Source organism: Boleophthalmus pectinirostris, unplaced genomic scaffold, assembly GCF_026225935.1.
Source record: "Boleophthalmus pectinirostris isolate CB_2022bp ecotype Guang Dong unplaced genomic scaffold, ASM2622593v1 HiC_scaffold_11, whole genome shotgun sequence".
In the NCBI taxonomy this organism is placed as follows: domain Eukaryota; kingdom Metazoa; phylum Chordata; class Actinopteri; order Gobiiformes; family Gobiidae; genus Boleophthalmus; species Boleophthalmus pectinirostris.
Genome location: NW_026570994.1, coordinates 6,294,935 through 6,320,080, shown reverse-complemented (window position 1 = coordinate 6,320,080; position 25,146 = coordinate 6,294,935). Strand labels below are relative to the sequence as shown.

Here is a 25,146-nt window from a genome sequence, read left to right as displayed (position 1 = left end):
CATTCACTCCATGCCCCACAGTATTAAGCTCCTGCAGAGCTCCTGCAGTTGTTGTCATGCAGTCCCAGCATGCACCTCCAAACTCCACAATGTCAGTGGAGCAGCAGAGAATTCCCATAGAAACACACAGGCCATTCATAGTCCGCAGAACAAACTTTAGCGGAGTTTCAGAGATTGTGGATGAACACGTTATCAAAAGATAGAAGAAAGCCTGAGCCTTTAACCGGATTTACAAAGCTCTAGATTGACAGTGGAAGTGAATTTCTGCAGTTAAACATTAATCAAACCAAACATTAATTAAGCTATGAATATATATATACATTAATATTTTTTTCTTTGATTTAATTTGAATGATTAAACCATAGCCTCATAATGATTCAAAAACTGTAAGTTTGTGTAGTCAAATGAACAACAATCCCAAGTGCTTTTTACTGAACACTGTTAATGTTTAACGTTAACTGATTGCTTAGAAATGTGGATTGCAAAATATAAAATCACAAACTAAAGTTAAATAAATGATTTTTGTGAGTTTATTACTTTTACATAAGTGATTTAGCCTGCTACAAAGCAACAACATCTGCACATTAGTCAGAGCATATTGTATTTTCAAGACAACAAAAGAACTACAAAAGCGAACTCCATGCCATACATTACTGCTAATCCACCACCGCTAACTTTAGTCACGTGTGTGCAGGAGCTCTATAGCAGTCACATCTGCCCTGTACCACACAATCTGCACCATTGGCTGATCACCACATACATTCACACACACCACATTTATACTAGGCAATGTGGATGATGTGGCTTTCCTAAGGACACAACAACAGTACTTGCCACTTGTGCAAGGATTAGCAAATCTATAGGAACAATTACTGTCATATTTATTTCTACAACCAAAGCGCACTTAAAAGTGGGACTGTTAAATTCCATTATGATTTCAATTCAGTAGAATATGGTGATATGATCCAACTAGCAGTCTATAGCTTTAAACTTTTAAAATTATGTCATGATTCATTTTTAATATCTTTATTAACACAGAGACTATCCTCAAGAAACAAAGTTAAATGTCTTTTCCGACAGCGCAAACTACACTCATTACACTGATTATTTTCACCACAAAATACAATCAAAGGGTTTTATTCAAATATACAGGTGTAAATGCTAAAGAAACAAAGCCATAAGATAAACCAAAACTAAGATTCTGTCCCCATGCCAGGAGCTAGGAGAGAGGTACAAGGTGTAAACTGCAGCTAGCTCTTTAAAGGAGAGACAGAGAGCAGCAGAGGACCAGCACTCGTATGCCAACTCAGCGGTGGAGCAGTGGGCATGTGGAGCTGGGAAGGAAGCCCTGCCAGCAGCCAGTAGGGGGCGAGATCACAGGAACCAAATGCATGCACAGCAACAGACACAAACAAACAATAATACAGGAGTGGTATGTTGACCTGAGAGCTAAACTCCCTACACCTTCACAATAATAGTTTGGATGATTTCAGCCCAGAAATTTCCTATCTCTACTGAACTAAAGCTAAAAGGTACCACTTCGTGACATCAAAAACATGTGTGAATGAAGCAAAACACAACTCCAGGTATGAGGCAAAGTGGACATGACCAGTTAGACTACCCATGTCACAAAAACATAGTCAACCTAATTATATATAAGATTGAACACAATTTTCCAGTTTTGTCATTTTAGTGAAGGTTATAGTTTTACTTCCTTTTTTTTAACCACATTTGGCCTGTATCTGATTTGTTCATATCAATGTAAACAGCTCAATTCTGATTTTTTCAAACCCAGGCCTCACTCGTATATAGTCCCGTGATGAAGAAATACTAGCTGAATATGTTTAATGTCATACCGTGGAACATTCCAGGGAAAGCAACAGCATCTCCATAGAGACAAGTAGGTGTCAGAAAAGTTGCAGAAGAGTTTTGTCCTAAAATACAAGACTATAGAACCCCTTAAAGTCTGTGGATGAACCGCTCTTTCAAATGATGAACAGTGCTGTAGTCAAATTGTACAAATCATTGTGTTTTGTTTGAAAGCAACACATTAGGCCTCAAAATTCTGTGTTTATGACTGAGTCCCGAAGCTGTGAAAATCAGACATTCACACTGTATCCACAAGTGGCCCTGGCAATTAGCAAAGAGCGCTGTGTGGCTAACTGGCTGTGGACACAACGCTGCATGTAACAGACCATAGCAGCGGGGAGGTGTTACAGCCCACACTGCTAATATCATTCATTTTTGATTCATGTCAGCTTTGGTCTACTACATAAACACTACTGCGCTCATTAACATCATTTTTTACATTGGAAGACATGCAATTAAAAGGTTAGACTTCAGTGCAAAATTAGTATGACCTATAGTAGACCTGCTTAAAAAGGTATAACATTTTGAATAGTAAAGGTGCAATGTGTAACTTTTTGGTTGGAGATCCGTCACCTGCTTGTTTATGTCATTGCTCTGCCCGGAATGTTCCACAATCTGATATTAAACAGATCTACCTTACAATTATTCAATTACAGGTAAGTTTATAGCTCAAAAATACCTAGACAACAAGGAATTCTGACTGTAAAAGGGGTCGCCTCTCCACAGATCTGACGTGTAACTTGGTCTGGTTTGGTCTTCATGATGATAGAAAGGTTTAATGCCATACTGTGAAACATTCCAGAGAAAGCAATAACATCTCTATGGAGAAAAGCATTTGACGGACCCTCCACCAGAAAAGTTACACAATGCACCTTTAAGCCTTTGAATGGCCTTAATGAATTTACGGTACTATGTATAATAACCTTAATTTGATTGACTGCTGACTGTTGTAAGAGATTGACATTTTGTTTAATTTTTTTTTCTTCATATTTTAAACAAAATTACATACGATTGAAATAAATTTAACTTAACTACATTGGTTTGAAATTTAGCTTGGGGTAAAAAAAAAATCTAAAATTCAAGAAATTATTATTAACTAGATCATATGAACAAATTTTGTCAAAATTGCTCAATGCTAGGGATGCATCGATCCCATACCGGTATTAGATATCGGCGCCGATATAAAAAAAAAGTGCTAGATCAGATATCGGCTTCCAAATATCGGTTATAACCTGGTTGAACATATAAATTAATGTAATAAGACATAATTGGCCCAGAAAGTCTCATAATATTTGAATTTTTATTTACCCAAAATCTGTTCGGTAGTTACTTGATAAAAATGCCTACAATACATTTGGATCAGTTTTGTATTATTTTATTTTAGTTCAAAGGGGAAAAAATGGCATTATTAGTGCCTGCATTGGTATTGGTTGATATTGCTCTCGTGATAGATAGCTGTAATAAAGCTATAATATCGGAATCGGTATCGAAACTGAAAAAGCAAAATCAATTATTCACAATGGAACTACATGACAGTTACAAATCTATCCTCTCGTATCTAAATTTTCCCACACAAACCGATCTGACCGTCAGCATCATCCCTCCCAGGCCCGAGTGGACACATGCTTTGACATTGAGCGTGTGCGTGCGTGATACGCGGAGTGACCCAGGCGTGCAGAGGGTAAATGCGCTGTCTCCCTTGGGCGCGCGAGCTTGTTCGGCGCAGAGCTGTTTCACTGTTTCCGAGTACGGAGCCAGGTCCCAGGACGGGCCCCGAGATTAATGAAGCTGCTCCAACACTGTGATCCCAGCAGGACACGCCAGCAGTCACAGTCAAGCTACTGCTATCCATTTCACTATGACACCTCTGGACTCTATACCTGTACTGACTTACTGCTTGTGTTGAGATAATACTACAGTAATCGTCATGATATACTGGTGGTGAATGCAACAAAGTAAAAGTACTGTATTTAAAGACGCTGTATTACGCAGAATTGACTTTTGTGAGTGTTAAGTCATGTTAGAATGTTGTTTATCATCAAAAACGTACCTGGAGTTGTGCTTTGTTTCATTCACACATGTTTAAGTAATCTGTTATTATTAGTCTGTCTTCATCTCCAAAGCTCAAAATGCTCTGTTCCACCTTGTGATGTCATGTCATGAAGCGGTAGTTTTCAAGTTAACAGCTACAATACCTTTTGACCTTTAGTTCAGCAGAGATTGACAATTCCACGGGTGAAATTATCCAAATGATTCAAGTGAAGGTGTATGGAGTTTAAAAACACAACGGAGCACTTCCTGTATTGCCACATGACATCACAAGGTGGAGCAGAGTGTTTTCTGTTTCAGAGAAAAGCTCAGTAAAACCCTAAATATGCAGGGTTTGTGTGTTAAACATGTGTGAGTGAAACAAACCACAACTCTAGGTCTGTTTGTGACAAGGAAATATTGTACCATACAAGTAGATCAGAAAATTGTAGTACAGATAAGTGGGTGAAGTGTCTTGCCAAAGGACACAACAGATAAATACAATGGTCAGAGTAAGACTATGATACTCTTCAAAGCTCAGTTGTAGAAATCTGAACACAAATTTGATCAGTGGTGGTGAATATTATAGGAAGTTCTGTAAAGTTATGACACTACGCAACTATAATAAAGGTTTCAAGCAAATGATTCCTTCCTGATTTGAAGGATTTTTTGCGGACCTTTCCCCATGCAACTGATGCATTTTGATTTGAATTGCGTCGTTATCCAACAGAGAACAAAACCTGTGCATATAAAATTGTCCATGTCTTTTCAAATGATGTAATAGGTGCTTTTGTAATTAAGCAAACAGAAGATTCTATGCCATGCAAACAAATCTTAAAACATGTATGAATTTGTTCTGCAGCTGCCTTGAGATGGATAGTGCTTGACTGCCTCCTGGTGGAAATTTTGAAGAAGTGCAACAAGCAAAAGGACTTCTTCACCTCCAAAATGCCGTCACATTAAATATAGGATGTACTTTAGGTCATAAAGTACAAACTTATTATAAACTTACCTTAATTCGGAAAACAGCAATTACTTCCAGCATACAAAATTTTGCATCTTATACAAAAGCAGTATCAATTTGTCTTTCCATTTGTAAATCCTTTAAATAAATATCAGAAAGAGGACTGGTCCAACAGGCTCATCATAGAACCACAAATGACAATATAACTAATGTAAACTCATCAACATGACTTAAAAATAGTAGAATAATGTGTATTACTGTGGTTCCTAAAAATGGCAAGAAAATGTGTAATGAATGAAATATAATCAATTATCAATAGAAAAGGGGATATTAAAATTGGAAGTTAGAAAGGACTAAAGTTTTTGCGCATTTTATAAATTTAAAGTTTCATTTGGTAACTTTTCTGGTGGAGGGTCTGTCAAATGCTTTTTCTTCATAGAGATATTATTGCTTTGTCTGGAATGTTTCACAGTATGGCATAAACCTTTCTATCTTCATGGAGACCAAACCAGACCAAGTTTCTAGTTACAGGTCAGATCTGTAGAGAGGCACCCCCGCTCGCAGTCAGAATGCCTGTTGTACTAGTTATTTTTGAGCTGTAAATCCACCTGTAATTGAATAAGCTGTAATTGAATGAGATGTTTAATGTCATGAACATTCCAGGCAGAGCAATGACATATCCATAGAAACAAGCAGGTGATGGACCCTCCACCAGAAAAGTTACACAATGCACCTTTAAAGCAGCTCGGATGTAAATGATGAGGGTAAATAAAAAACCTTGAAATGATATGTATTTAAAAAAAAACATAATAATATGAAAGTGTTTTTAAATAGCCACTGTATTTATTTGAAATTAAATAAAGTCTGGTACATTTCACAGCTATTTAAGGCCTACACAGTAAGCAAAAACAAGTGTACTCTTTGTCCGTGTGCTGAACTACACCACAGGGTAGTTTGTTCTCCTTTCGTCACGGTCAGAACTTGAGGAGGAAGAGTCGTAATCTTCAGGAAGTACTTTCATGCTAAATTACATCCTTTCAAAAAAGAGACATCCACTAATAAAAAAAGACTTCATATTCACCATGCTGAAAATGCAACACGTCCGTTACAATGAACATGATCTAGTGCATGTTATGGTCTCCCGGCGTCTCTCAATAGTGTGGATGAGGAGAAAGTACTTTGGACTGTCTTAGTTCAAGACAGCACAGCCTGGGAGGTCCTGATGCCAATCAAGTTGTCTGCGCTGACAGACCTCTTCATGGCTGATTTTTTCAAGTCCTTGTACTTGTCTTCACACAATCTGGAAATGGCCTGGAGACAAAAGAAAATGCAGAGAGATTTATATCATGGAGACAGTTTCACAGCCCTAGAGCTTCTGACAAGTAAAAAAAAAAAAAATCACTAAAATTGAAGTTGACAGATTTGTGCCTGAAAGTACTCCTAATGGAGGACAATTACCGTAGCTTTGTAACTAAGAATATAATACAGAAAAAAATATATATATTCAAGAATGTCTTTAATAACACAATAATAGATTTGTTTCAAATGTGATGTGTTCCATGCAGCCCAAAACAAGAATCTTTACCTGTGTATATTGGAATTCAGAAAATTTGAAGATTTGAATACTTTTGACTCAGCTATATTAATTAATTTATTTATTTACTGAGGAATCTGAATATTTTCTATATTTACTTGCTTCTAGAAATGTCAGATTTCATTGTTTAAGATGTTTATCAATAGACAATTTATATTGGAAATATTAGAAACATCATAAAGCAGATTACTCAAATAAAACAAGTAAAATACATAGGTCTAGTCATTTTACATTGGTACTCAAATCCCCATTATTATTCTGACTGGAAGTGTTTTGGTGTTAAGAGTGTGAGAGGCAGGCGGCAAGTTGTACCTCGAGTTTCTGTGCTCTCTTGTTGCTCAGTGGCTCCAGGGGGAAGTTGAGGTTGTTGTCATCTGCCAGTGAGCGCAGGTCAAAGTAATACTTGGCATAAACACTGGCTGGGACATTGATGTTGAACTGCAGCAGCTTCAAGGAAGTGGCGCTCCATCTCATTCCTGCACCAGACCAAAGAGCAATGTGCATCTTTTGAGTGAAAACTGAAACACTTCATACTGTTGTGTCATACTGTTGTTACACTAGCCCGGCTGCCAGACCCTCCTATCTCCTATTGGAACGTACAACTAATAAACTGTTAGACTTTTCAGACCATTCAGTCACAGCCACTTCATTGTAGCAAATGTTTCTCAAATGCATAAGACATCTTGTCTCTTTATATCCTTGTAGTATTCAGAACAGAATTTTCTTTTCACTTTTAAAATAGCTCAGTAATTCCACAAATGTCTGCTTTGTTTCTTTGTTTTACTAGACTACAGTTCATAGTACGTAAGTGTTGGCTGGCCAGGCAAAACACCCTTGTTGCTTTGTGTGAATGTGGTGTGTGTGTGACAGAACTAACTTACCACCTCTGAGCGTGTCAAATGAGTGAATAACGAACTACTTGTAAAGCACATAATAAAACTGAGCTGTAATTTGTTTTCACCTTTGCCTCACTGGAGTGTGCTTGTGTACATTTTGAAGGAAAAGGTTTTATGAGATAAAATGTGTTTTTGGCTCAGTAGAGCACATTTCTGGGACCAGGGGCCAAAGTATTTGGAAAGTGCTCCAGTGCAGTACACTCACATATCCTCCACTGTGATGTCTTTGAGGATCTGGCAGTAGTCCACGTTCCACACAGCCTGGTCGTCCCACACTTTGGAGGCCAGCAGAATGGCTCCCAGAACAATACGCTTCCAGTTACTGGGGCAGATGTCCATCTCAGCGTATGTCAGGAGTCTTTCAAGGTAAACCTGCCACATTTACTACAGGTCAGTGGAACATCATAATAAGAGATACAGTTCCCTACACTAATATTAGCAGCCTGAGAGACCACTGCAGATTACAGGTTTTAATAGAGTGATGACCTGATCCCAGCTCCTCAGAGAGCTCTCTGATTGGTTTGAGTTTCAGGACTTGTGATTCAATATAAGGAAGTCAATCCTAACTCCTGACAGTGCTGTTTTACAGCAAGGCTTCATAAAGATTTTTGGAATTATCCTTCTGACAGTTCAAGACCTGTACTTTTCCAGCTCAAAAACACATTCAGTTAATTAATAAGTAAATATTAGAAAATGCATAAATAAATATTAAATACACATTTCCAGTTAACAATAGATAAGAAATCCCTTTTTCAAATGACCATGGCTGAGTTCTGAGATAAAAGCTTGTATTTAGTAGAGGGGACTGTAACAGATTTCATAATAGATTTTATGACACTTTCGCTTGCACTTTCCCACCTACCAGAGTAACAATGGCACACTCAGCGGTGAGTTGTGCTGAGCTGAAGAGAGTGCGGATGAAGCGATAGATCAGCTTATGTTCAGGGTCCACCACCGAGTAGTCATCTGGAACCTTCTCACGCTGTACAAAGCAGTTCAAGTTAAAAACCACCTGCCTATGGACTCAAAATGTGTTTACTCATCAACTTACTGATAAAGGATGTTTCTTCTCATCGAATATGTCTAAAGAGCGGTTGGAATCTCTGTGAAATGTTTAAGAAACAAAAATGATTTTTAAAAAATCTAATGTTAAATCTGTTAATAACACTACTTTCATGATTTAATAGAACATGCACTTATAAAATAGGACAATTTAAAGTTAAAACGGTTATGAAAAACAAAAGACATGCTAAATCATTAGCTTGGTCTTAATTTCTTAAAGAGGGGTATTACACATGGATGTGGTATTAATTTGTAACACATAAAATATGTTGATCACCCTGTTATCTTAATTGTCTTGAAAATGGTATATTTGCCAAAAACAATGTTCACTTTCATTATTGTGCACCCTTTCCTTTGATCCCTGCGCTAAGTCACTCCCCGTTCAGAGTGCCATCACATTACAACTCACATGCTGATGAAACTACTGCACATTGCATCAGGTTTATGAAGTTGTACTGTGTTGTTTTATATCCTGCTTTAGTATATTTATGCAGAATAGTTATGCAGGAGCATGGGTGATGTAGGCTTGTGAGCAGAGAATTGGACAGAATCTAACTGCTACAAGTATAAGTGTTAGAATACAGCCAGGACAGATCACTAGATTACTCAAACATGCATGGATGACATCTAAAACCTCTTCAGGCATGTTTTTGATTAGATTTTGTAGAATACCCCTCTTTAAGAATGTCCAAAATATCATCTACATTATTAAAATAAAGTAAAAAAAACAACAACACAATCACGCAAAACCCAATCTAAAAATGCTACTTGCATGTGAAGGTAAAACCGCCTACCTGTTCTTGATGTGATAATAGATGGCTAATGCCACGCTGCAATAGAGGCAAAAGCCACAAAATGAATTACTGTATGAAACTGTACTGCATCGTCTTCTTCTTCTTTCCTTTCTCCACCTGTATTTGCTGTCCTCACGTTGCCCTGTTCAAATTTTCCACGCGTTCAAATTCTGACTTCTGACTCTCAGTTCTTCCTAAAGCTCAAAATCCTCACGCTTACCTCAACAATACCGTTCGATCTGTCGTATGAGCTTTGAACTCACCATTTGATAGTGCTCTTGAGGTTGGGCTGGCTGACTGTGCTGTCGTCTATGAATATTGTAGAGCAGGAGCTGTACTTCTTTGTTAAGAGTCCCGGAGACATCTAATTGGAAGAGGGAAATGAAACAATTAGAATAATCAAAACACATTAAGGATAGAAAGTAAGTTCACCTCGTTTAGTTGAATTGGTAACATCATTTTTTTTGTTTTTTTACCCCAGCCAGAGTTTCCATTTAATAGAGGAGACTATACTCCCTCCATAATCTAAAATTTTCCCTCATGGTCTAAAACTACCTGGACTGCAATAGACCCAAAAAAATCATTCTTTGTTGCCCCACTTTGTTGTCTTACCATTCTTATCATAAACTATACTGAACAAAAAAAGGACAAAAGGACTACTTTACAATTAAGCATAGGCAATAAACATAATTTATAAGTCACAAATTGTATAAAAAGAAATTATTAAAGTCTAAATTATTTGGGCCACGATAGTCTCTTCAGAATCTATGGTAGAAACTCCATGCACAGCCATTTGTGTCTTTGCTCACCAATTTATATGGCTTGCTCAGTAAAAAAAGAAGATTAATTACTTAAAATTAAATTAATATGTAATCTAAATTGCAGAAAGTTAAAAAAAAAAAAGTCAGTAAATGTATTTAAAAGGTAAACTTTGGGTTGACCAACACTTCACTGCAATTTGAAATGTCCACAGTCTATGACAGAAAGAAAGCTGAAATGACAAATACAATACAAATCTCATACTTGCATTATTCCACAGAGCACAAAATTCTCATCCATAAAACAGTGCAAAAAGATCACACTGCCTTGTAAAATCTCGCAGCAACGTTCCTGTTTATAATAACACTACGTCTCTTCATATTGTTCCTTTTTATAGCATGTAGTAATGTCTGTTATTGGTCCACTGGGGGAGATCAACAACATTCAAAAGGAGACAAAAATGTGGTTTCTGCAAGAGCTGAACAAACTCTACAAAAGCAACACAACTTTATATTCAAATCTAAGTTTGAAGACAGTTTCTATTACAAAGATTGTGAATGTTGTCACTGTAAACCCTCAGTAGTCCAGGTGCAAACATGGCAATGAAGCTCAGATAGATGTATAAGCAGAACTGTGTTAGAACAGAAAAAGCCACTGTCCAGTTGACAAAATCCACCTGTATTTAAATATAAAATCTTTAAAAGTTTGCTTATACTTACATGGTTAAGGTAGTTGCTTTTTCTCTTCTCCCGCACTAAAACAAAGAAGAAAAAGAGACGTATATGAAGTTCAATCATTACTTTCCAAGTGTCAAGTGTGTGATTTCAATAGTAAGAAACAGACTTGATACTTAATACTGATTCAGATACTCCAATGACAATAAAAAACACTTTAATTAAACAATAGAATGTGATTTTGATCTGAACCGTACATTTCAATAACACCGTACCATCTGTCTGGGACTTGTTGAGGAAGAGGGTGCTTGCTCTTGGATGGTCTGACGGATTCTCCTCTTGAGCCAGTTCTATAACAAAACAAGCCCAAACATTAGCACAGTTTGCACAGCGGTCACAATCCGCACATCTAACACACCGTCCGGGAGCTCTCTGTCGCTGATGTGCTGCAGGTACGTCCCCGTGTCCTCGCTCAGGTCCTCCGCAGTGGTGATGGGACACTCCTCCAGCTCTAGCTCCCTGCGGTGGAGCTTGGGGCTGTCCCCCGGAGAGATGCAGCAAGATATGGACCCCCCCATGGCTCTCCTAATACGCTTCTATCGTCCCTAGTGTTTCCATGCAACTAGAATTTACATTGAGCTGTGTGCTATGAAACGCAACTATTTCAGTCACAAAATTAAGGAAGACATTAGATTTTTTTTAAGGAAGTGATTTTTAGTGGAACAAATTGAATGGAATGGAATACTTATGGCTTTGGTCAAAAAAAGTTCAAAGCACTCCTAAAAATTATTGTACAACTTGCATAAGAACTAGGATTTAACCAGGTCTAACTTGGTCCAGACATAAAAATTACTTGAGAACTAAACAAATTTTTATTTCATCTTAAATGGTCCTTCTGATTTTTGTACCGTTTCAATTACACAAAAATAATAACTCATGGTCCAAGCCTGTCCTTCACGCCTCTGATATGAAAAGTGAAATTTATTAACAAATTCTAGCACCTTACACGATAGCTGACATATTAAAAGGGCGTGTGCTTCGCTGTGGCGCACTTCTCCGCAAAACAAAATCACAATACAGTGTCAGAAAACGTTTGGTGCAATTGCCAACGCCTAAGAATTCATTTTAACCACAGATAGAGTAAGAGCTGGTCGCAGGTTTCTCTATCTTCCTCCATGGCTAGCTGCTAACACTAGCCTCCGCACCTCAGTCCATTCTCGGCTCCTTCAGCGGCGCGAATCGGCCCGGTTCGAAATGGCGAGACCGAAAAATGTCCTAGAAAACAAAAAAACAGTATGGAAATGGTTGTATAGCTGGTCTACATGGAGGGAAATGAGTGGAAGAGTAGTTTTAGAGGGTTTTGGGTGAAATGTTGGACGTTAGCACGCATCCCGTCGCATTTCCAGCATTGGAGACACGTCTTGCTGTCAAAAAATCTCATAAGAAGGATTTTAGTATAGCGTCAACTTCCGCTATTTCAAAATAAAACTGCATGAAATTTAAGAAGAAAAAAAGAAGAAAAAAGAAATTGCATTTGACAGATTAATTAAGATATTTTTTTTATAATTATGACTTGGACCATGTACATTTTAGTGCTACAAAAAAATCTTCTTGGGCTTTTACTTTACTTATGGCACGCCGAGCCATTTTATTCCTTCACATTCACAGTGGTTACAAGATGTCATGTCCTGTCTAAAGTTAGAAAAAATTTGATTTTCCCTGAAACAAAATATTAGTGCATTTGAGAAAACATGAGGCTGTTTCCTGCAGTTGTATTCAGCTCTTTAAAAAGAATAGGAAAAGAATAGGCTGTGATATTTGAATAATTACAGCACATGGTATATAGTTATTCTACCTGTGCGGTGACAGGGTGGGTGGGGGTTTGGATTTGGGTTGTTTTACGTTTTTTTTTTTTTTTTTTTGTCTTGTTTTTTTTTTTTTCTTCCATCTATTATTATATTTTGGACTTCTTTTTTTCTCCAGCTCTGCAGAACTGACATTTGTGAGTTTGTTACCTGCCAGTAGCATGTATAAATGTATATATTTGATATTTTGAAAACAATAAAAATATTTTGATTGTATATATATATATATATATATATATATATATATATATATATATAAAACTTGGTTTGATGGGATTTCATGATAATTTTACATCTGTTTAAGGGCACATATTATAATATTTTCTAATCTATGTTATGGTGTTGTTTCTTCCTCAAAAATATACCTGGAGTTATATTTTGTTTCATTCTCAGACGTTTAACACGCAAACCCTGTATATTTAGCCTGAGCTCTTCTTTAAAAAACATAAAACACTCCAATTTATGATATTATGTAGTAGCCTAATACAGGATATGCTCCACTCTGTTTTTAAACTTCATACAGCTTCTATGCAATAAGTTGGATCATTTCAGCCCAGAAACTGTCGATCTCTACTAAACGAAAGGTTAAAGTAAAACTGATCATTTGAAAACAATAGCTTCATGACATCACAAGGTGGAATTAAAGAGAATTTTGATCTTTGGAAAGGTAGACGGATTAATAGTAAACGGTTACTCAGTCATGGCTGAATGAAACAAAACACATTTTTGTGTCATATAGGACCTTTAAAGTGCATTTGACAGATTCATATTTTTCTAATTATGACTTTGTTTTAGTATATTCATCTATGAAAAGTAGAAAACAAAAAGTTGGAAAATACAGGAAGTAGGAGTGAGTTAATCTTAAACAGAATACTTCAACTTCAGTGTCATTAACACAAAAAAGTATGTCCCAAATTCAAGGAAGATTTCCACATGAGCAAGGCATTTTTCTGAAAGTTTAAACATTGATTTAACAAAATAAAGGTCACTGTCATTTACTGTCATTTTTATGGAATTACCTGTCTTATCTAGATGCCCATGTTCAGCAAGAAGTAAAATTAACCATCACCAACATCACAAAACTAGAAAAGATTAGACAAGATAATAATAATGTTTTAGAAAAAATAATAATCTAACCTGTCATATGCACTTTAATTATGAACATAAAAAAATAAACATTTAAACAAACAAATTCCTCACTTCATATAATTATATTTTACTTGCATATATACTACATATAATAATATAATAATATACTTTTAAATTAATAAGTGTACGTTTTATTCGGTTTAAAATGAAAACGGAAGTTGCATATGTTACGTATTTTCAATCTTGACAAAAATAAGTGGCGTCATCGTCAGACCACGCCCCGCACAACGCCCATTCATAAAATCACACCGTCGTATTGGTCACCTGAAATTTATATGAATCTGTCAAAAATACATTGCTTTGGGTGGATTTAACGTTCACGCGTGGAGACTGTACCCTAAATAATGCATTAGAAAGCTTAAAACAGCTCTTGGAATAAGAAAAAACATGAATAAATAACTTTGTCCATTGCAAGTCTTGAATTCTTCCACGAAGTAGCAGCAGCGCGTCATAAACGGTCTCCGGAAGTGGGCGGGCACAGGCGGCGCGTGGGTCCAAACATGTCCAGCTTTTGAACGTTTTAGCCTCTTGTCTTTTTTTTTACGGGATGGCGCTTGTTCCTTACGTCGAGAATTCTTTACCGATCCTTTCTAAATTCCACAATGCATCTGCGCAGTTTCGATTTTGTAACCGCGACATAAACATTGTCCAAGACTGGAAGAAGCTCGGAGTGGCTGCAGTTGTATGGGATGCTGTAAGGATTCACTGTTAGTACTATTAATAATGCAGTATAAAAGGTTGTTTTATTTGAATAATTTGTGATTTTTCCAGGCTATTGTGATGTGCATGTATCTAGAACTTGGACGTGTGGAGCTGAAAGGGAAAACTGCCATAGAGCTGGGAGCTGGGACCGGTTTGGTGGGAATTGTAGCAGCATTATTAGGTGAGCAGAACAAGTCGTAGATTGTATTTTCCTTGCCTTCCAGCGCAGTTTTCTTATTTTTCAAGGTGCACTGCGTAGAGTGACCAGATTTTAATTTTAAAAAATTGTGAAATGAGTAATTAAGGAAAATTGTTACGCAGAGACCATTCATGATTAAGATTTGAGTCAGTGTAGTCACATTTTCTTTGTATTTTGGTCATTTTTAAGCAGCTATTTTGTATTTTGCCTAAAATAAGTGACAATTTGTGCCTCTTTACCATTGGCAGGTATCAAATTGGTCAAAAAATAGGGACATTTCTTGTATAAAACTGGGACAAATCACTGGTTTTGGATAAATCTGCTGGGACAGGGGACGCAGGGCTCAAAACTGGGACTGTCCCGGGTAAATGGGGACATCTGGTCACTAACTGTGTAGCATTTCTGGTGTTAGGTTTTCCGCACTTGTCTCTATAAAGATGTTCTTACTTTGTCTATGTATATTTCACAGTTTGAGGAATAAATCTGTAACTGACACGTGCAATAGTAGAGATAACTTGGGTAATATATGTAATCTTACTATAATCGGACTAGCCTCTCCACAGATCAGACTCGTAACTTGGCCTGGTCACAGCAGTCTTGTCTCCATGGAGGCAGTTAAGTCTAATGCCATACTCTGGTACATTCCAAACCAATCAAATAATAAATCAGCATACCTATTGTGCTTAAATTACACTAAAATCAAGTATAAATATTAAAATTACAGTACTATAGCTTGATAAAGGTCTTGGTTTTGGTCTAGTTTGAGTCCTAATCTAGTTTAATCCAGGATTTTTAGTTAGTTTTGTGGTCTATATGCAAGTGTGACCATAAATTAGAACTACATAGACAAAAACCTTCAGTAGAATCAAATATTTTTAAATGACTACGCTTTACTTTTTAGGTGCCAAAGTGACCATCACAGACAGACTCCCCGCCTTGGACTCCCTTTCCACCAATGTCAAATCCAACCTACCTCCAGACATTTCAGAGCTCGCCACCGTTTCTGAACTTTCCTGGGGTGAAAATCTGGACCGCTACCCTGCCGGAGGATTCGACCTGGTTTTAGGAGCTGACATCGTGTACCTCGAAAATACTTTTGTCCCTTTGCTGAAGACTATGGAGCACTTGTGTTCCGATACTACTACGGTTCTGCTTTCCTGCAAAATCCGCTACGAACGAGACACTGCGTTTCTGGATATGCTGAAGCAACGTTTTCGCGTGGAAGAGGTTTACTATGACGAAGAGAGAGACATTCGTAATTTTCAAAGCATCAAAATTGCCTCAGAAAGACGATTTGTGATTTTTTTTTTTTTTGATAATAAAATGATAATGAAAATTTACCAGAAACACGTTTATTAACAGCTGCCAGAAATGTAATATTTGATGCGCTAACAATGTACTGTTTTATACATAACATACAAAATTAATGAAGAGCGACGTAAAAAGCAATATACAATACCTAAATAATACAATATGGCAATCTGTTTACTTTCCCATTCTCTTAATTTTGGTCGCAATTCATAACCTTATTGGGACGTAGATGGACAAAATCTTAAATGCAACCAGGCAACATGATAATAATTCTATACAAAAAAAATCTATATATGGATTTTTCGAGCTTTATAAAGTTGGCAGATATTTTTTTTGCCATTGATGTGAAATGTTTAAGGATTGTATATGCAAGAAAAGTGCAGATGTTACGAGAAATCAGAGAGCCAAATATGATATGGGATTTGTAATATTTCGCAATGACTTTTCTCCCAAGTTCTCGAAGCGTGGCGCGGCTCGTTGCGTTTGGTTTTCCGCTTTAAAAACATCCCGATAGCGATAAAAAAGTGTGCAAAGTAAATCGTTAATTTCTTACACATGCGCCTTTCCTTTTTCGATCCTATATAGAACTTCTCAATAGAAAACTGTACAACTCTCAACTATTTTACAAATCTTAAAATGTTTTTAAAAACCAAACGCAATGAGCCCGGCGCTGTTGGGAAACGAAATCGATTTTTTTCTTCATTTCTTCATTTTTTTTCAAACCATTTTCAAAGCCCTCTAATATTTGTAAAGCTGCGTTGACATCAAGAAGCATCTTACAACTCAACGTTTCACAAGTTTGTTCAAGGCAAGTTAAGTAAAAAAATAATAACAACATTGATGGCGTGATGCAAGCACTTAAAAAAGTAATAGAAGAGAAACACAGCTTAGAGATAAAATGTCCGGCCTACTGTCGAAGCGTTAGTGACACAGTACAGCTCGTGTTGAGAGAATGTGGTGCTTGACGGTGAGTAGGCGGTCCCCCATGGCTGGTGATGTGTCCGTGTGTCCCAGGCAGCAGTCAGCGTCGTCCCTTTGTTGCTCTTCCAAACATCACCGCACCCTTCTTACATGGGGAGACATGAGAACAGATTTCCAGATCATGATGCGCGCACGTGTGTGTGTGTTTGTGTGTGTTGTGATATTCGGAGCAGTTTTTAAAAAAAGAAAGTAGAAAAGTGGGAGGGGCTCTGTACAGGGGTAAGGGCGGGCGCCTGCGAAGCCCTCTGCAGGCGCCGGCTCTACTCCGATTTGTGGCAGTACAAGTCTTTGAGCGCTTTCAGTTCCTCGATGAGGGTTTTGTTCTGGTTCTCCAGCACGGCAACGCGGTTCTCCAGGCATTTTACGTACTCCTTTTTCTTCCTGCGGCACTCGCGAGCTGCCTCCCTGTGTGACATATGAAACGTATTCTTAGAGAGCCAGTGGACAAACTAAATAATACACACCAGGCTTTTGGTTTCAGAACACAAATCAGCACAGCTCTGCCAATATCTATGAACAACGGCTGGAAATATGCATTTGTAATTTTAACAAGCACTGCATTTGGATTCTGTTCTGATAGTAGTTCTGTTAAGTTTTTAAATTGCCTTAACTTTTGGGAGAAGACTGAATTATGAACTACTAGCTAAACCAGGAATCCCCAGGTCTGACTACCCCAAATTTAAGACCACTTAAATGAAAATTAAGACCAACATCGCACCCATTATGCGAGTGAAAAACACCAGATCCAATTCTGATAATGACCAACCAACAAGAGAACTACATCTAGAATCTAAGAGCCACTGTGGATTAAACCTGCACTTCCCCATGATCCATCCAACGTCTTCCTCCACTCTACTGATTGTTTAGTCATTGCAGCCGGTTCGAGAAACCAAAGAATTGCTTGCGCAGACTCGAAATTAGACGTTCATGCACATCAAATGATTTCACGTTATTGTTTTTTTCTTCCCTCCATTTAACATTGCACTGCAGCCCGGTTGAGTTTACAAAAAAACTGGCTAATGAAATTTAAGACCTTTGTGAAAAAAAGACTTGGACAACATAATTTAAGACTTTTTAAGGCCTTAATTTAGGAACATGAAATTTAAGACCCTTTTAAGACTTTTAAGACCGCAGCTCCCCTGTAAACTAATACAAGAATTACATGTATGTTGGAACATGTTTGTAGAGTCTAAACTGCTGGTTTAGCAGGTTTTAAAACACAATTTATTGTATTGACCTTTATTTAACCAGGATAGACCAACACATTACGAATAGAGAGGACCCTATGTTGGTAGAGAAAACCAAAGCACACATAAGAAACCTACACAGGCACAAGGAGAATATGCAAATGGCCCTGTGCCTTCCTGAGAGGGCTCAGCGTTTGCAAATACATTACATTAATGGTGGTTCTGTTCTCTACAAAGAAATTTTGTGATTTGCATGCATCTACAACTTGTAGAACTTTTTGGGAAGTGAAGCAGCTTTATAAGGAGAGTTTGAGAACACGTACAATATAGATAAACTAAGCAGCATTTGGGCAAATGTTTGAAAACCTGTAATTTTCAGTTGTACAATGCATTTTGCTTGCCTTCCGGTGAAATTGTTACTTTTTTAATGGGAGCGCAATGTACATTTTCTGGTGTTTTTGCTACTTTATGACCTTTATTTAACCAGAAGAGTAATGGCATTCTGTTCTCTAAAAAAGAACACAACTTGCACTTTTGAAAACCTTGTGAACTACAGTACAGAAACCAAACTCGAAGGGAGATACAATACAGTGATCATATAGAATATTTCCTGCCCACATACCTGTTCTTCATAAGGCGGACCTCTCTTTTGCGTGTGACCTCCTCGGTGCCGCTTCCTCCCAGAGCGGGGGAGGCTGCCATCACAACCCCGGGAGTGATAGTGCTGGTGGGGGCCGTGCGGATCTGATACGCCTGCACGTCTCCGGAGGCCGCTGCGCCCAGAATAAAACCACCATTAGGTTACGCGCCAAACCGACATTTAGAATCATCGTGACTCATTGTGCTAATCATGTGAGCTGACCTTGTACGACCACCTGGTTGCTGGGCACGAGGATCTGCTGTCCGTCGCTGGTCTGGGCGTACTGCAGGATGGTGGCCCCTGGCTGGGCTCCGGCCGCGTTCATGGTCAGGGTCTGGAGGCCCTGGACTCCGTCTGTGCCGTTGTTGGCGAGCTGGATCGCCCCGCCCTGAGTGATGGCAACTGGGGAGAGGCGAGACACAGGACATTATATACATGGTTCCAGATGACGTTTTAGTTATGCAATGTTTAACTGAGGTGAGGGCAGATTTGGTGGTGTACTTGTTTGGATAAATACATGCAGATATCAGACGTCATCACTAATGCTGTATTCACACACACATAACACACAACTAAACTGGGAATAAACCTGGAACTAAACCGTAAAAGTGCTTTGTGTAACTTTTCTGGTGGAGGGTCTGTCAAATTCTTTTCTCTATGGAGATGTTACTGCTTTGTCTGGAACATTAACCTTTCTATCATCAAGGAGACCAAACCAGACCAAGTTACAGGTCAGATCTGTGGATAGGCAACCCCGTTCAGTCAGAATCCCTGTTTTTGTAGGTATTTCTGAGCAATTTCTAGGCATTTTTGAACAGTAAAGCCAAATGTAATTGAATAAATGCAAGTTAGAGCTGTTCAATGTCATACTGTGGAACATTCCTGACAGAGCAATGATGTATCCATAGAAACGAGCAGGGGACAGACCCACAACCAAAAAGTTACATCTTGCACCTTTAACTAAACCACGATGAAACCACAAGAACAGGACCAAACCAAATCTACAAAGTGAGAGTTGAACCAGAAACAAACCAAGAATTATAACTTCTCCATTTCTGCCTTTTTGTGGTCATGTCGTATGAAACTGTAAACACTGCTGGCCTCTCATTGCTTAGATCAATCAACAACGCTAAAACACATTTTTTTCCACAACCCCTTCTAAGCTGGTTAAAAAAAAAAAAAAAAAGATGTCAACTGAGACATACTGTACTGCCCGCTGCTGGTCTGGTAGATGGGTGTGGGCATGGTGACGGTGGTGATGGCTGGTGCAGTGTCGTCCTCCGATTTTTCCTCTTCGATGCGAGGCACTGCTGGAGCGTCTGATGACAGGTCGTTCAAGATTTTCCTGTAGTAAAAAAAATATATATATAGTTACAGCCAAAATACACAACTTTCTCTCAGCTGGTATCAAAGTTTTCATTTCTATCAAACCTGTATGAAGGGCGCCTCGAAAGGATCTCCCGTCGTTTTTGAGAATCGGTCACGCTGTCTACGGACTCCTGCGAATCCTCACTTTCTGCAACTGTGGAAATCTGTACAGAAAATAACCTGCATTAGCTTTGATTCACAGTGATTTCTGATTTTTTTTAAATGTCTGAAGCCCTTCCTGTGTTACAAGCGCATAATGATGGGTCAGCTCTATCGTAGGTCATCATGCCTGCTTCAGAAGTGCTTCAAAATGCCACTGGTGCGTAGGCAATATAAACACAGGCAGGGATGCGTCATAAAGCGCATTGGTGAGGTCTGAACCACCAACTCTCCAGTTATTGGGTGACTGTTTTCACATTTTTCCATGTAAACTTTGTGGCGTAGGATCTTTATGAATCATTTTATGAAGAAGAAATTTGAGGATAAAATGTCAGATATTGTTTCCATTTAATCTTATTACACTTTTTTTTTCATTGCTCAGGATATAAATATTTCTTTTTTAAGTGAGTAACTGCTATAAAGGGAAGCAACAGCGAATGCTTAAAAGGCGCATTGTGCAACTTTTCTGGTGGAGGGTCCGTCACCTGCTTGTTTCTATGGAGATGTCATTGCTCTGCCTGGAATGTTCCACAGTATGACAGTAAACAGCTCTGCCACACATTTATTCAATTTCAGGTGATTTTATAGCTCAAAAAAACCAAGGAAAAACAGGCATTTTGAACTGTGAGCGGGGACGCCTCTCCACAAATCTGAAAAGTTCCATCCTCCACCAGAAAAGTCACACAATGCCCATTTAACCCACTGTGCCAGTAAACTGCATCTGCTTACAGGCCTGACACGATAATTACTCAGTATTTATCATATGTACATTTTCTTTGTAAAAATCAGCACTTTAGTTGTAATGCAATAACATATGAGCTGTACAGGGTTGAATAAGTAACTTGTATGGTTAATAATTCGTTTATTCTGTTATTTATCTGTTACAGCTCAGGCCTTTTAATGACACTGTATTTAAAAATAGTTCACTGGAATTATTTTGCATTATTGTTATTGTATCAGTGTCATAAAGCAGTCTCAGTAGTATCATTTATCTCACTAGCAATATATTGTGCTTGAAAATTTGATATTGTGACAGACCTACTTGCTTAAAACATCATTAAACTTGAACATTATTGATCCAGAAAGGAAATTATTTGATTACAACTGATAAAAAAGATAGTCAAAAATATATTCTTATAACCAAGCACAAACAATAGAACTTACAATAGAATACAGTTAGTGTAATAGAAGAAATATGTGGTGGAAAAAGAACAACACAAAACACTGATAATTACACTAGTCCTTCTCACCTGAACAGTCTGTACTTGTGGACTCTGGATGACCGATGGCTGTGCGGTTTGGATGACCCCGTGCACCTGTACCGTCTGCCCGTTGGGTAACTGCACCAGGGTCACTGTGGGACTGCTGGAGGAAACCTGAGCCGCTGCAATGGATGCCTTTCCCACGCAACACAATAGTCAGACAAATTGTACAAAATGAAGAGGTGGCTGATATGTAGTTAGCAGAATAACATAATAGTTTTATTGAATAAGTAGACTGTTGAGTCGCTTTTTGTGAGAAGAGATTGTGATAAGATTCTGATGACACATCCGCCCGTTTGTGGTTAATTCTACAATTTGCTCAATCTTAGGGAGTACTTAATCCTCAACAAAGACATTTACAGGAGAGATTGAGCACATTTCTGATAAATAATATATAAAGAAGGTACAGTACATGACAAGTTTGAGGTAAGCTGTGCAAGTTCATTTAAAGCCGCAGTATGTAACTTTTTAGCCAAAAAAATAGATCAAAATGAAAGCATGTTTTTCATTTTTGGTTGTGTTTATTGCACTGTAAAAAATTAATTCTTACTGTGAGGGGGTGTGCATCTCCACACCCCCTCATCTGTTTTGACTCATTTTCAGCCTGGAGGAGGACCTCTTCCTGATTGTTTCCATGGAAATGTGGTTGATTTAGCTATAATATCCCACAGTATCTATCTCTATGAAGAATGTTCTGAAGTATGGTTTTATCTTTCTACTTCCATGGAAACATGCAGGTGATGTGCCTCTTCCAGAAAGTTACATAGTGTACTTTTACCGTATTTTTAATCAACCATAAAATGAGTTTGCAGTGAAGTTTACCTGGGTCAGTGTAATTTGTTGGGCTTCGGACTCAGCAACAGCAGTTTCTCCCTGCTGTGTTTCTGCACCAGTCTCCATGCTCATTTACAATCTAAAACAAATACAGAAAATCAGGAGCTTTGCATGCACAGGGATCAATGAAAACACTTGCACAACACATTCAAGCACTCATCAAGTGGCTATTGGCAAACAAAGTGTGGGCAGGCTCATGTTTGACTATTTCACTTCACTGGAGGGTGTGGCACTACTCGAGTTTTAGCACACATTCATTCAAAAAATTAATTACGTGTGAAGTAATAACAATAATAAAACAAAACACATAGTAGTTTAAATATAAAGTAGCTTTTATGCGCATAGTTTAATTAGTTTACATTTTCTTCGAAGGGTAATGCTAAATTCGTGGTTGCTAAAGTGTGTTAGCTTGAGTTAGCACGAGGCTAAACAGTGCCTTTTTGCATGAGCTTTTCCATTGACTCTTGTTAGCATGCTAGCGGGCTATGAGTCATTTGAATGCATGGGCTAGTCGCTATGTAAGAGCTATTTAAAACCATTATATTTAGCAATTGGTGACTCACAATGACAACGAGAAAGATTGTTGGTGTCTACGTGATAAGTACGTGTGGTAGGTTTTTAAATTAAAAGCTGTCAACAAATAAATAAGCCTGAAGTGTATTTGGAGGGAAATGTCTGCAAAGCATTGTAAGGCAGTTTTTTTTACTACCAGGGAACCCCACTTTCACTGAAGGCTCTATTATTTAAGGTTTAGCCCAAAGCGAACCATGCGCACAAAGCTCAGATGCACAGTTTAATGGATGTTGCAACAGTAATTCACACAATCTGAACCCTATGCCCCGCTCCCAGAATAAATACCTAAGTATGTTCAGAGTGAGCCGCTGTGCAGACTGGCTCATTTAGTTAGCCTGTGCAAGCCCCGCCGCCATGATCTCTTTGTTGGCTTTGTGCGCCTACAACAGCAAACGCACGTCTCCGGGCAGCCATCTAGCGCGATCTGTTTAGGAGCAAACATCGGACGCGTATATCCTCTTACCAGCACACACTCGCTTCGTCACTCCCGGGTCCACGGAGCTCCACTTTTATTCAGACCGACACGTAAGAGACCGCGTCAGGCTACACCTCCGTCGCGTCACCGAGAACAACAACACGGAGAGGACGAGGCGCACGACGACAGCAGCACAGAAATCAGCTCTATCGACAGCAGCCGAGAGGAGCCGAGGAGAGCCGAGAGGAGGCGCTAACTAGCGGAAAAATACGAACTGTTCCGAGGACTGGCATCGCTATTTCCGAAGAATGCCGAAGATGGTTTCTTTCCTGTCCATGCGCCTTCATTGAAATGCCACTGGGGTACTCAACTGTGTTTGGGAAACTTCACTGGGGTCTTTAATATGAATAGTATTGACTTTAATAGGACAGCAGCTCCCAGTGGGAGGCTCAGAGGCACTGTAGGGGGCCCCTTAAGGTTACCCAACACAAAGAATCTTTAAATGAGTAAGTCATCTACAGCCATTATTATTTATATTTTTATAGTCAATAGAAATCTTAAAGGAAAATACATTACATTGTGTATTATTTTGAAAAGAATGTGAAATATTCATCTATTTCCTATGGTTGATTGAGGCTATACGAGACCCTATTATAAAACAGACAACTTACTTACAATTTTCAATAATACAGCCAATACACTTGTATTTCTTTATTACACAGACAGTGCATGTTGACTGTGTAATATGCAGAGTTAGCCAAGAGGCTGGTTTTGGTTATAGGCCTACAGTGGAAAGTAACTGGTGTGTTCCAAACTTTTTGCACAAATGTCCTGAACAAACTGAAGAAAGCACTGTAGCTCTCTGATTGTGGATATGTTTAAACATCAGTCCTTCCACTGCCATTTATCATAAAAGAATCATCAGACTGGCATCATGAAATTGAAGAGTTCATTTGCAGAACCAGATCTCTTTTGTCAAAGTTTTTTGTCTTCTATAAATCTATTCTATATTATTATTTACTGTAGCATATATTTGGGGGTATTTGCAGAAGAAGGGATGGAATGGCTTTAGAAATCACTGCTACAGACAAAAGTTAATAAGCAGACCATTTTTCAAAAGACACTAATCTGTGTTTGCAAATGAACTCTTCAAATAGTCTATAAAGATCCAGGCTTTGAACGTCTCTTTTAAATGATCAGATCCCACACATCAGTCGCCCATAAGAGCGTGTCAGATCCAAAGCTCTACAGCTTATTTGTGATACTGATCAGATCTGAACAGACCTGCTGGCAAAAGCAGAATATAATGTGCTTTCAGTGGAGACATCTGGATAGACAGACCAAGAGAATATCATAAAAAGAGCGGTTAGACTGCTGCCCCCGCGATTCGGCCTCGGATAAGCAACAGAAAATGGATGAATGGAAAACGACTGGTCTAAAGATAACACACAACTGTACTTTACATTTACTTCATAGGAGATTATGAATGCCTTTTTATGATGGCAAAATTTTGAATTTTAGGTTCTAAACTGGACAAATACTTACAGAAATGTTAATCTCACAATAATCTTTCCTTTTATGTTTTATGTTAGGCCTAAAGGGCTATATTTGTCTCTGTGCAACACCTCAGTCGTCAAGGTTCTTTCACAAGAACAGTTGTCAACAGTTAACAGAAATCAGTTTTCTTTTGTGATAGGCCACATGCTTTTACCCTAAATTATACTTTGTGTGAAACTAAACTACAATTTTGAGATTAGGACATTTTTTTCCATTCTTCGTAACAGACAGAACTAAACTAACTGACATTTCTACCATGGATACTTCAACTTTCAACTTATTTGCTGAACTCCAGCTGGTTTTG

The 25,146-nt window shown here is 38.2% G+C and overlaps 2 protein-coding genes and 1 pseudogene across 3 annotated transcripts; 1 reads left to right on the top strand and 2 right to left on the bottom strand.

Moving 5' to 3' along the window:
- Window positions 1-5,682: 5,682 nt before the first annotated feature.
- On the bottom strand, window positions 5,683-12,084 carry LOC110170898 (cyclin-Y-like protein 1; annotated as a pseudogene).
- A 1,875-nt stretch (window positions 12,085-13,959) lies between these two features.
- LOC110170917 (methyltransferase 21A, HSPA lysine) lies at window positions 13,960-15,870 on the top strand. Its single transcript, XM_020936602.2, is given in 4 exon segments — window positions 13,960-14,348; window positions 14,426-14,537; window positions 15,457-15,812; window positions 15,814-15,870. Coding segments are annotated over 4 exon segments (657 nt in total). The 5' UTR covers window positions 13,960-14,201; the 3' UTR covers window positions 15,856-15,870.
- A 21-nt stretch (window positions 15,871-15,891) lies between these two features.
- Window positions 15,892-23,511, bottom strand: LOC110170896 (cyclic AMP-responsive element-binding protein 1). Of its 2 annotated transcripts, none has more exons than XM_055164647.1 (8): window positions 23,334-23,511; window positions 22,286-22,376; window positions 21,452-21,598; window positions 20,106-20,206; window positions 19,880-20,019; window positions 18,897-19,076; window positions 18,657-18,807; window positions 15,892-17,252 (listed from the first exon to the last, which is right to left on the bottom strand). In XM_055164647.1, exons 2-8 carry the CDS (start codon window positions 22,367-22,369, stop codon window positions 17,108-17,110), a joined length of 948 nt encoding a protein of 315 aa, XP_055020622.1. In that variant the 5' UTR covers window positions 22,370-22,376; window positions 23,334-23,511; the 3' UTR covers window positions 15,892-17,107. The 2 variants fall into 2 exon arrangements, with proteins under 2 accessions (XP_055020622.1, XP_055020625.1); XM_055164650.1 differs by lacking the exon at window positions 23,334-23,511 and adding an exon at window positions 23,156-23,327.
- Window positions 23,512-25,146: the final 1,635 nt, after the last annotated feature.

What these genes read in the sequence shown, in the direction of transcription:
- LOC110170896 (XM_055164647.1), bottom strand. Translation starts at nt 22,369, where the DNA reads ATGAGCATGGAGACTGGTGCAGAAACACAGCAGGGAGAAACTGCTGTT. An exon ending in CAACCAGGTGGTCGTACAAG is followed by an intron (nt 18,808 to 18,896) that starts GTCAGCTCACAT and finishes TTCTGGGCGCAG; the next exon opens with CGGCCTCCGGAGACGTGCAG. An exon ending in GTCCGCCTTATGAAGAACAG is followed by an intron (nt 17,253 to 18,656) that starts GTATGTGGGCAG and finishes TATGTCACACAG; the next exon opens with GGAGGCAGCTCGCGAGTGCC.